General features: G+C 39.6%; 1 protein-coding gene across 1 annotated transcript in view; it reads right to left on the minus strand.

Annotated features, from left to right (window-relative positions):
• The window catches only part of LOC135076834 (suppressor of lurcher protein 1), a 181,677-nt gene that overhangs the window by 108,854 nt on the left and 59,475 nt on the right, over window positions 1–13,348 (minus strand). Inside the window, exon 4 of the mRNA XM_063971304.1 lies at window positions 10,925–11,013. Within this exon, the coding sequence (XP_063827374.1) occupies window positions 10,925–10,946 (22 nt within the window). The 5' untranslated portion in view covers window positions 10,947–11,013. The remainder of the gene's footprint in view (window positions 1–10,924; window positions 11,014–13,348) is intronic.

Raw genomic sequence — 13,348 nt, forward strand, 5'->3', positions numbered from 1 at the left:
AAGAACTACAAATAAGGTCTATCAAAGTTTCGGAATGATCTGTAAAATGTGTCGGTTGCGTAACGAATTGCTCAAGGTTAGAATACTGAAGGAAAGCTGTCAATTTCTTTGTATTGGAGTCGTGAGGAGCAAGTAGGTTTATATTGAAATCCCCCATAAGAATAACGTGATCAAACATGGAAAAAGAGCTAACTGACTCAGTGAGTGCATCAATAAAAGTATCAACGTTAAGCCACGGGGGTCGGTATGCAGTTCCGATCGCAAACTTGAGGCCGCTTAGAGTAACACTCAGCCACATTTGTTCTACTGAATTAATATTTGGTGGTTTGATTTGTCGGGCATAGACACCTTTACGAATGTAGAAACCAACGCCCCCGCCGCGCGCTCGAACGCTAGGCGGGCGCGGGATGTGCCGGAGCCTGTAGCCTGGTGGTGCAGGAGCCCGCTTCTCCTCACCGTCCCTGAGCCAAGTCTCATTTATGGCCATGATGTCAACCGAATGTCTCTCCAGTGCAACTAAAAATTCCTCGTGTCGAGTACCAATTTGGTGCATTATTAATGGACCACACACACTAATTAATAGCTGAGCAGTAGCAAGTTAAAATTATACCAAACAATTTACTTTTCAATACATTTACGACTAAATGAGCTAAGTAGCTTAAAATGAGGTTTGTGTTGTATAAATATTTTCTAATGAAACCAAGATAAGATAAGACCTCCTAAGGCTTCATTTATAAACTTACCTAATTGGAAAATACTGTGACTATTTGGTAGCAAACATTAACCTTCTCGTATAAGTAACCTACCGATTTATTACTATACAATATACACTGGTAGATAATGTTATCTGCAATAGTTATTTGTAAATAGGAACACACTGGAACATTTACTGCGCGTGACGTGACCTTTACGATGCATCTTGCAATCGATAAAAACAATCCTTGAACTCTACGGTTATCAAAAGTGCATGGCATGCACAGTTGGCTACTTTAGTTGCAATATAGCACTTAATATAAATACTAAAGATGCTGCAGTGTGACGTCTTACGTACAGTCAACGTCAAATAATAAGTAACACCCAAAATGGTCAAAAAGTTGACAACACAACGTTAATTCAGACGTGTTGCGTACTTTTTGGCTACTTTGGGTACGAACTATTTTATTTTATCCACAACGAGGAAGCTCTTGGCCTGTATCTCACCTGATGGTAAGTGACGATCAGGCCGAAGGTGGAAGCGAGCTTCACCCGGAATCCTCAACCACGGAGGAACTGGCTATCTTACTTCTAACTGCCGGAACACAACAATGCTGTTAACATTGTTGTTATGGCGACAGTTATGGTGGTAGCTAGCCAGGTGGACTTAGAACAAGCCCTACCACCAACCAAACCGAACAGAAAAATCTGTCCCCACTGGGAATCGAACCCGGGACCTCTGCGTCTGAAGCAGGTGGTCTTACCACTAGACCACAGAGGCGGTTAATTTGATGCTGACTGTACTTACCAAGTTGCCGATTTACACTGTGGATTGGATCATTAGCGTTGAAATTGATAAAAACAATTCTATTTTGAAATGTTATTATACCTAAACTCTGATTTTTTGACATTTCAGAAGTGTTGGCAACATTGAAACATTCCCACTAAGAAGGGAGAGCATTTTCACAAATTAAAAAATAATCCTTTCTTGAATATAAGGTTTCACTTGAAAAACTAAGTCTTAAAAATGTACTGATCATTTCAAAATGGTTATTTGAATTTTTATTATCATATTTTCGAAGTTACAAAAAAAATTGGGAAATTATTTTTCTATTACTGGACTCCCTGGCCAATAATCCATGGGTTACAAACCTTTTTTATTAAAATAATTTTGTTAATAAAATCTTAGCTTCATAAAATAATCAATTTAACAAGATGCCAATTTTATAATCCAACTTGATTATGATGACGATAATGATGATTGATGATCAATACATATTTTCATTTATGATAATATGTTGTTTTACTGTGTTAAAAACAAGTTTTTTTCTATTTAATCTCTAAAATGTACATAATAATTAGTGTACATTGAATTCATAAAACAAACAATAGTTCATTCTTGTAAGTTGTACTTGATGAAATTTCATTTCATATTATTTATTATTAATTCAAAGCAAAAAAGGCTTATTACATCTGACTTGTCAAAAAATGACAGCTGTCAGAATTCCGTCGAATTAAAAATCGGACTATAGTTACAGATAATAAACACTTCTGCACTAAAGCATTACTGAAAACCTGGATATTAGGTATTGGGAATGGAGCAAGCAATCACGGCTTACCGCAACTAGAGCGTAACATTGTAGTGAGTCTGGCCTTTGTTCTTTGTACCTTATCTTATATTCAATTGATTCAATTCTTTGTGTGGCGTTGTGACCAATTTTATCGTGTATTCCTTTTGTAATCATTTACGGTTTAAGAAGTTTAACTTTACATCAATCCAAAATGTCAAAATCAGAGTTCAGAGTACCCAAGGACGTGCTCCCCGTACCGGTAGACGTGGACTTGCCAATGTCGGAGGACGATAGAGCCACAAGCCCAGTAGCGGACGTCCAAAGGGAAAAAAGGGGCAGAAAACCTGCTCCCTCAACTATTGCAATGAATTTAGACCTCAGTATCCTCCTAAAATTCATAAAGCCATACGATGGCAGTAGAGAAACCTTAAACTCTTTTATCATAAACTGCAACAACGCCTACAACTTAGCCACGGAGACCCAAAAACATATAGTTTTTAAATACATATTATGCCAACTTCAAGGGAAAGCGGAAGTCGCGTGCTCCATAAAAGAATTCACCAATTGGGAACAATTGAAGGAATTCTTGAAAACTCAATTCAGTGAGCGTAAACATTATGCGCACCTGCTAATGGACCTCCAGGAGAGTAAGCAGGGCGGTAATGAAAACGTCAGCCAGTACGCGCTCCGAGTCGAGACATGCCTGTCCCAACTCCTGACGGAGATATCGTTGTCGCAAACTAAAATCAAAGAAATTCCTGGTAGGACAGCCGCAATGGAGGATCTCGCTCTTCACCATTTCTTAATGGGATTACATCCCCGTATCTCCAATATAGTGAGATGTCGCTCACCATCAACCCTCAACGAAGCCGTAAACCTCGCCGTATCCGAAGAAAGGATACAACAGACTCTGTACAAGAAACCTGTTCCCGACCAAAGACCCAACAACAATAACAATAATCGATTCACGAAACCCCGACAGAATTTCAACAACCAACAACAAAGTTCTCAATCTCAATCTCAACCTCAACCTTCGGGTTCCAACTCCACTGTCGTATGTCGATACTGCAAAGCCCCAGGGCACACTATCGACGTCTGTCGAAAACGAGAATACAATAACAGAATGAGGGGTCAAAGGCCTCCATTCAACACCCCAAATCCTCAGTTCCGTAGGGTCAACTTCAACCAGGACCAACAGGAGGACGACGAGGGTCATGACGAAGTTGACTTCAATCCCTCAGAAAATTTAAACGAGTAGTGGACTCCCGGCGGTGTCCCGCGAGTCCAAAACGCAAACCAACTCTGATTCCAAACGAAAAGACACCCACTGCATCCACTGTATCCACTGCATCCACTGTATCCGCCAAACCAAAGGCGACCGCTGTATCCTCTGTATCCGCCAAACCAAAGGCGACCACTGTATCCACTGCATCCACTGTATCCGCCAAACCAAAGGCGACCACTGTATCCACTGCATCCACTGTATCCGCCAAACCAAAGGCGACCACTGTATCCACTGCATCCACTGTATCCACTGTATCCGCCGAACCAAAGGCGACCACTGTATCCACTGCATCCACTGTATCCGCCAAACCAAAGGCGACCACTGTATCCACTGCATCCACTGTATCCACTGTACCAAATGCAAAATCTACTACACCCAAGCGCAGGCCTTCCCTGACGACTCCGCTAACTGGAAAAAACACACAAATTTACGAAATATCATTTGATCCCTCAATCAAATCGTTACCACACGTTGTAATCAACACAGCCGCTTCTGAAATGCCACTGTCGCTTTTAATTGACACAGGTTCTTCAATAAGCCTACTCAAAAAGTCGTGTATCAAACCTCAAACTCCGCTGAACGAGGAAAAGCTCAAACTCAAGGGCTTTAACTCTGCTGACGAATCCGTCCCAACGTTGGGCTCACTTAATTTGGCGTTATACTTAAAAGACAAACCCAAAGTTTCCATCAAACACAAATTCCACGTAGTGGGAGACATTGATTTCCCCTACGACGGCATCGTGGGTAACGACCTCCTTAACCAATTCAATGGCAGCATCGATTTCACGCGCGAAGCCCTGAAGCTTGGAAAACATATCCTGAAGTTATTCTTTACGGATCCTTATTACACCGTTCCAGCACGCTCAGAGAAAGTAATAGAGTGTTCAGTTTCTAATCCTGACCTTAAAGAAGGTGTCATTCTAGATCAGCATATATCCCAGAACCTACTAATATCAAACTGCTTAGTAAAAGTCAAGGAAAATGATAAAATTAACATAACAATCGCCAATACTTCAGAACAGCCAATAAATATCAAAACAAATCTCAATCTTCACCTGGAACCTCTTCATACCTCTGCGTATCCTGTCCATACTAGTAGACAAACGACATCCAAACGAACTGAAGAAGTTATAAATTCACTCAGAGCAAATCACTTGAACCAAGAAGAGAGAGATGCTCTTGTAGATCTCTGCTCCCAATACTCAGATATCTTCCACTTGCCAGGCGATCAATTAACTTTCACCACTGCTCTCGACCACAAAATCAAAACTACAGTCGACGAACCCGTTCACACCAAATCTTACAGATTCCCAGAATGCCATAAGCAGGAGGTAGAATCGCAAATCAACCAAATGCTTGACCAAAATATTATCGAGCCCTCTTCATCGCCGTGGAGCTCTCCCATATGGATAGTTCCCAAAAAACTAGATTCCCAAGGAAGACGAAAATGGAGAGTTGTCATCGACTATAGGAAGTTGAACAACATCACTATAGGCGAAACCTATCCCATTCCCCAAATCCATGAAATCCTCGACCAGCTAGGCAAGAGCAAATATTTCAGCACTCTGGATCTTACCTCTGGCTTCCATCAAATTCTCGTATCTCCTGAAGACGCACCCAAAACCGCGTTCTCCGTCCCTCAGGGACATTTCCAATTCAATAGGATGCCATTTGGGCTTAAAAATGCGCCATCCACCTTCCAAAAACTCATGAACAACTGCCTTTCTGGCCTTCAGGGTACACGATGCTTCGTCTACTTAGACGATATCGTCGTGTACTCACCTGACCTATTTTCCCAAATCGACAACCTCAAAATCGTCTTCAACAGAATCCGTAGTTTCAATTTAAAACTCCAGCCGGACAAGTGTGAGTTCCTCCGGAAGGAAGTGGCTTACCTTGGCCATATCATCAGTGAAAATGGCGTTAAGCCTAACCCCGACAAGACCAACGCTGTAACAGAATTTCCAGTACCCCAATCTCCAAAAGACGTGAAATCTTTCCTGGGTTTAGTTTCCTATTATAGGAGATTCATATCAGATTTCTCAAAACTAGCTAAACCCTTAACTTCCCTCCTTAAAAAGGACACGCCTTTTAATTGGCAAAACGAGCAACAACTCGCATTCGAATCCCTAAAAAACAAACTTGTCTCAGCCCCGATTTTAGCTTATCCAGACTTTACACAACCCTTCCTTCTGACTTGCGACGCTTCCAACTATGCGATATCCGCAATATTATCCCAAGGTCCCGTGGGACGAGACCGTCCCATTGCATACGCATCTCGCACTCTCAATAAGGCGGAATGCAATTACAGTGTAACTGAAAAGGAATGCCTAGCAATCCTGTTCGGCACTAAAACGTTCCGACCTTACCTCTATGGAACCCGTTTCACAATCATCACAGACCACAAACCCCTTCAATGGCTTTTTAATTGCAAGGACCCCGGGTCTCGCTTAGTCCGGTGGCGCCTAAAACTGGAAGAGTTCGAGTATAATATCCAATATAAAAAAGGCAAAGTAAACGCCAATGCTGACGCATTATCTCGACATCCTGTAAATCCAATAATTCCTACCGACTCTCCACCGCAATTAGAAGCTCCAAATCAACTTGATCCTGTCCAATCCGCTGATAACGGAAATAATGACTTACCTTTTAGTCCGCTCACGCTGGATGACCTAAATATTCAGCTCCCGCATACTTCTGAAAATGATAGTGACAGTATACCTAACATTGACCTATTAGATGATGATCGTGAAATCACATTCCCATCCAGTCCTGAAGAAACTAACCCGACTCAATCCCCTGAACCTGCAATTCCTACTACAACTACTCCTGATCCTACACCTTCTACAAGTAAAAACATTCCCGCTGAATCCAATCCTGAAATGCAAGAAAACTTACCTCCTCAGCCACTCCTAGATGCTCCCGATCCATCACCTGGAAATCAAGATACCTTACCTCAGCTCCTCCCAACGCCTGACTCTCCCCTGCAAGATCCTGAAACACTTAACCTAAGTCCCAACTTACCTTCAAGTCCAGAACACGTAGCCCTCGGTGATGATTACTCCAAATTCCTGAAAGAAATCAATAATAAAAACAGAAATTATAACACAAAGGTGTTAGAACATAATCAATCCCTATTGAAATCTCATGCCAAAATCCTACTAGTCCCTACGTCCATCGATTTAGACGAATCGAATGCCTATATCTCCGAAATTCTTGAACAAGCTACAGACCCCAAAGAAATACTGTATTCAGAAAAACAACTATACTCATTCGAGAGAATCCCTGACATTAACAATAAATCAATTTATCTTATCTATCCTAAAGTAAACCACTTTGACGAGTGTACTTACCCAGAAATATTCCAAACATTGAAAACTGTAAGAAACCACTTATTAGAATCAACAGATGACGTAATCGAAATCGCATTACCTGACTTTAAAAATCCATTCCAAAAACATTCTTTTGCTAAAATATACAACATCATTGTCTACCTTTTCCACGACACTAATATTACAGTAAATATCTACCACAACAATATAATTCATCCAAGCCTTAGTGAAATAAAGAAAATCCTAAGAGAAAATCACGACCTCCCGATTGCTGGCCATTTGGGTTGCAATCGAATGCTAAGCCGAATCCAAGAACGCTATTACTGGAAAGGAATGAAAAGCGACGTAGAATCATACATTAAAAACTGCACTTCCTGTCAGGAAAACAAGGCCCTAAGACGAACAAACAAGGCGCCCATGCAAATAACCACCACTTCTACTAGCCCTTTTCAAAGAATAGCCCTGGACATTGTAGGTCCACTTCCCGAATCAGGTCCCGCAAAACTTAAATATATACTAACAATACAGGATGATCTAACCAAATTCTCAGTAGCTTATCCTTTACGTAGTGTCTCTTCCGAAGAAACAACCGACTGTCTGGTCCATTTCATTTCCCTATTCGGCATCCCAGTTTCAATTCTCACTGATCAAGGCACAAACTTTACCGCTGACCTCTTTAAAAAGACCTGTTCTTTCCTCAAAATAAAACAAATATGGTCCACTCCGTATCATCCACAAACTCAAGGAGCTCTGGAAAGAAGTCATTCGACGCTTAAAGAATATCTGAAGTCTTACGTTAACGAGAACCAAGATGATTGGCCCCGTTACGTTTACACGGCTATCCTAGCTTACAACTCAGCTGTTCATAGTACCACGAACTTCACCCCGTACGAACTACTGTTTGGGCACAAGGCCTTTATTCCCGATTCCATTTACAGCCAAGACCTCACTACTTATCCCGACTACGTCCGGATGCTCCAACACCGACTTAAATTATCCTGGGAACGGGCTGTTGAAAACATCGAAAAATCCAAAGAAAGATCCAAAGGATACTACGATAGCAAGACTCGTCCCGTTAAATACAAAGTGGGAGACTTTGTATATTTGAAAAATCATGTAAGACTGCGTAAAGCACTTTCACCTATATGGAAAGGTCCATACAAGGTTATTGCTGTTCACAACAACAATACCCTCACTCTTTTAATCAATAGACGTCACGTCAAACATCACTGCGACGAGGTGAAATTAGCTGGCGTCTTTCCCAGTTCTCCTTAGTTAAGTAATATAATAGGTTAGTTATCACTAGACGTTAGAACTTACTTTTAATTTGTTTATTTTCAGCGTGTCGGCTACGGCTACGCCAAGTTTCATAACACCGATACCCACAAGTTCGGGCATCTATTTTGATTATATTGGAAAAGCCAAAATCATTAGTGGAAATTTAAGGATACTGATTCCATTAGATATTTCATATATAAGGCCGCATATACAAAATATTAATCAGGAACTGGATAAGGTCAAATTCATTTGCGAAAAAATAAAACCGCTAGATAATTCCGAGTGCTTTAACATCCTTCAACCTTTTGCAATCCGTTTTAAAGATATAATCAAAGATTATTCTTCAATAACTCATTTAATAGACAGTAGAGTAAAACGTAGCGCATGGATCCCCGGAATAGGCTCCCTTATGAAGCAGATCTTCGGTACTCTGGACGAAGATGATGCTATCAAATACGATGCGGCTATAAAACATGTACAAAACAACCAAAAGAGATTGGCTTCATTAATGAAAGATCACATATTAGTCACTACATCTGTATTATCCGCTTATAATGAAACATTAAGTAAAATTAAGATTAACGAAGATAATCTCAGTGCAGCTATCAACAAGCTCTCAGCCAAACTTATAAATATCTCTGATACTACCAATAGTCTATTAATAACTTCCGAAATAAATGAAATTTTCACCAATTTAGAATCATCTTTGCTTACCTTATCGTTTCAGATCGAAGACATAATCAATGCAATCTTATTTAGTAATGTTAATGTCATTCATCCGTCAGTAATAACTCCGCAACAACTTTATAGAGAGCTTGCCGATAACTACCGACACTTACCCAGTGATTTGGAACTTGCCGTAGACTTAGATATAAATTTGATTCATGTTATTTTAAATCTTAGTAATTTAGTTAGCTATTATGTTAGTAATAAGATAATGTTTGTACTACAAGTGCCCCTAGTAGGTCCACGCCAGTTTTATTTGTATAATAATATACCGTTACCAACTCCTCATAACTTAACAACACCAGACTCATTCAGCGTTGTAATACCTAGCCATAAGTATATCCTTATAACAAAGGACAAACTACACTACAATAACTTGGATTCCCTCGAAAAGTGCAAACATACCAATAAACAAAACTATATCTGTGAATCAGTGAATGTGTTCCCAACCAGTGAAAACCCCAATTGTGAAAGTGAACTATTATCTAAAGTAATAACAAAACTACCTAATCAGTGTCGAACGGAATTCATCCGTGGTAATTTGGACGTTTGGAAACCACTCCGGAATAATAAGTGGATATTTGTTCAATCCACCTTGAGTAAATTGTCAATAGATTGTTCAAACTCCGAAACGTTAGAAACTAATATTATAGGAACCGGAATCATAGAAATTCCAACATCTTGTAAAGCTTATTGTAAAGATACCCAATTGATACCAAAAAATAATGTATTAAATATAACTTTACCTTCATCTAACTTAGACTTTAATTTGATTAATGACAGTTGTTGTAATATCCGTAAATTCAAGGAAATGGCCGATGGTGTACCCAACATCAAGTTAAAAGATCTCGATCTGAATAAAGTAAATTTTGGAAAATACACTAATGATAATATTTTAACCGAATTAAATAAAGTTATTCAAGAACCACATATCATTAAATACGGGGCACACTATTCGTCGTTTATCCTATTCCTAATCATAATTGTAATAATTGTAATAGTCTATAAGTATAATAATTTTACTAAAATAAAAACAGGCAGCATTCACGATGTCGAACAAATCGAACTCGCGATTAAATCTAAAGTAGAATCTGAATCCGAACAGAACCCGGGAACCTCATTCCCCAAAATTCGCAGGAATCTATAGATAAATTTACTTAAACCCATAAACTTAGGAGATTTAACCCCTAAGTTTATTCTTGATGGGGGGAGGTGTTACATCCCTCTGATGTACATAAAACCCCTGATGCCCAGAAAATCCTGCGGCATCAGCATTTTTGCCCGAGTTGGCTCGCCCGCTTCACGGGCTCGCCAGTTCTTCGCTACCACTCGTGCGTGACGGCTGCCTCTTTCAAATCCAATCATTGTATTTTATTTTAGCTAGAATAACTGGCCTTTTTTAAAAAGACTCTATCAAAGCCCGGCCTAACAGTTCGTTAACAGAATAGAAGCCGCATGGTATTCGAATTCATCTGTACATTTGTACGGATAACTATGCGATTGTGCTGTTACGGGTTTTTACCGTTGATTGATCGTAGGCATTATTTTTAGAAGATCAGATAACCAAAATTTATCACCTGGGTTTAGAACAGATGGCTTTTGAATTGGAGTTATCCGAAATATCCGAATGTTACAAGCTTTTATCGGTGACAAAATTCGTTTAGGAATCAGCGCACAGTAAAATTGTAATCCCGCATAGCTTATGTTGAAGACACATTCAGCTTAACAACGGAGTATCTAATAAATAGGTGTTAGGTCAGTAAGTGCCAAAAATGTGTACCTACTCCGATTTGTATTTTTCATTAAAATGTGAAGTATTACATGATATGAGTTCGAATAGCTTGCCTTATGAGAAATTATTAAATGGTAATATTATCTGACAACACACAAGGTGGGCCGAGGACTTCATAAAGGTAGCAGAAGACGCTGGATGTAGGCCGCTACCAACCGGTCAATGTGGAAAATCATTGGCGGAGGTCTATGTTCAGCAGTGGACGTGCTGTGGCTAAAATGATTATGATGATGATGATGAATGTTACCTGTAAGCTCATTACACAGCATGGCTATGGCGGGCGCGGTGGTGTCTCTGCCGTCGAACACCTTGATGATGTCAGCGCGGCGGAGGCAGCTGGAAACAAAAAATTAAACGACATCATGTTATGATCTTACTTACCTAGAACATGATTTTTCACTTAAATAATTTGAAATGGACCCACGACCTTTCGTTTGAACATCGGTAGAAGTTACAGTTAGATAAAATAGTAGAAATTGGTAGTTAATACTTTGATAACATCAAACAAAGGTCATAGAGTCTCAAGAACTGCGAGTTATGGTTTAAGTTATCAGAACATTATGTACATATTAAGTAAGTGTGAACTTGTGAGCTAAGTATTACAGGTTACAGAATTTTCATCCCATCTAAACTTAATTAAGCCTGCCTAACTTGCTGCCTGCTGCTGTCTTTTCCGAAGATATAATCCGGGCTTTTTCAAGGTGAGCGTGAATAGGCACTTACAGGGCAGATATGTATCATCCTAAACTTCATCCACTTAACTCCCGGTGCGAATACCTGCCTTGCATAAAAGAACTGATATCATTCCAAGTTTTCATTATAATATCTGCAGTTTGAACGTATTTCGTTGATAGATTTCCACATAAATCTTTAAGAGCCACAACGTTCCTAGCTTACAGGTTTAGAATTTGGTACTATACGGGTATGCGGGACCTAACAGGATTATCTGGGCCCGATGCGCTAGGAGCATGCTTTAGTTTAGCTTGTTTTACTGGGATCCTGAGTGCTTTGATATGCTTACCTATCTATGCCTGTTTGTGTTTGGAGAGGAAACAACCGAATGAAAATCCATTTTGCTACTGTATTGAGGGACAAACTAAACTTAAACTTATAATAGAGAAATACAGGGTCTCAACGTGACAAAGCGCTGAAAATGTTGCGTTCATGATCGCGTTTCTTTCTCTATTTTAATTGAAATGGAACCCGAAAGTTTAAAATCTTAAATATTGTGAACATAGGTACATGGACTTAATTTAATTAAACACAAACCTAGACAGTACAACGTATGGAATAAAAGATTTTATCAAACTCGTTCGTTTCAGTCAAATGACTTTCACTGCTGGACAAAGGCCTCCCCAAGGCTTTGACAGTGCACGGTCCTGCGCTGCCCGCATCCAGGCTCTTCTCGCGACCTTTACCAGATCGTCGGTCCACCTAGTAGGAAGCCCGCCCACGCTAAGTACGTCTTCCAGCCCGTGGTCGCCACTCGAGATCTTTTCTACCCCAACGGCCATCGTCCCGGTATAGGTGTCCCGCCTATTATTTCAATCTCATTACACCAAAAAGCCTACATAATAATTATTTTAATAATTTACAGCGCCCATAAATAAGTGTCGCATCATATTGAAGCCGTCAATTGCGCGTCGACTGAAAATGTTGCCTTTAGTCAAAATCCAACCGCGCGTGTAAAACTTCCAAAGTTCCAATGAAATGTAAATTCCATCCTGCAGCGCATTCGTGCATTAATCGTTAATTAAGCCCGAAATATGGTTTAGTTAGCTCTACGTTAAAACGAACGGGTTGAAGTTAGGAATGGTTTATTTAGGGCAACCCTAAACGTTTATTAAATTGGCCTTAAAAATAAGAGTTAATTTGCCTTAAATGTTAAAACTTCTATTGTACTTGCTTGTTTACTGGCACTTTGCTATAGTTGCATAGTTACTAATTGTAATGCGCTATATGAAACAGGGAACACTGTAACTACTAAAATTATCAATGTCTAAAATTGTCATGAAGATGATGTGCTTTTCTAGTGACTTAGTATTATTAGAAGATATAGGTTACTTGCTCTACTACTCCGCTTCTATACGGTCTACGTTTGATATAAGTTTAAGTACTTTTTGGATGTTTTTTATTTTTAAATGCATAACAAGGCAGGTATTTGACCGCAATCGCACCTGGTGTTAAGTGAGATGCAGTCTAGGATGGTACATATTACATCAAACAGTATTAAAAATCTTCTTTTCAGCCTAGCTATACACCCAGTCGTTCTTACTCATTTACTTTCTAATTTTCAAACTGAATAGTCCCTATAACTTCCGATGAAATGTAAATCATATTCAGAGCAGTGCACCCATGCATTATTAGTTAATTAAGCTGCAGATATAGTTTACGGTCCGGCTCATTAACGTAGCGTTGCTGTCCATTATGCCCGTAATTAAATTATGCTAACTCGACAGGCATTAGCCGGAGAAATGGTATTTTGAGATGATTTAGGTGATTAGTCGGTCAAGTTTGTACAGCGAATTAGATGAACGGTGTTTGGGGAACAATTTGAGGTTAGTTTGGAGTTAGACTAGATGTTACGAAAAGCGAACAGAGGCTAATCCCTAAAACGAGTCTTTTGAAGGTGGATAGATCAAACATTTTTGGATCTATCCACTAGTCATCT

This window comes from Ostrinia nubilalis, chromosome 12, assembly GCF_963855985.1.
Source record: "Ostrinia nubilalis chromosome 12, ilOstNubi1.1, whole genome shotgun sequence".
Taxonomy (NCBI): Eukaryota; Metazoa; Arthropoda; class Insecta; order Lepidoptera; family Crambidae; genus Ostrinia; species Ostrinia nubilalis.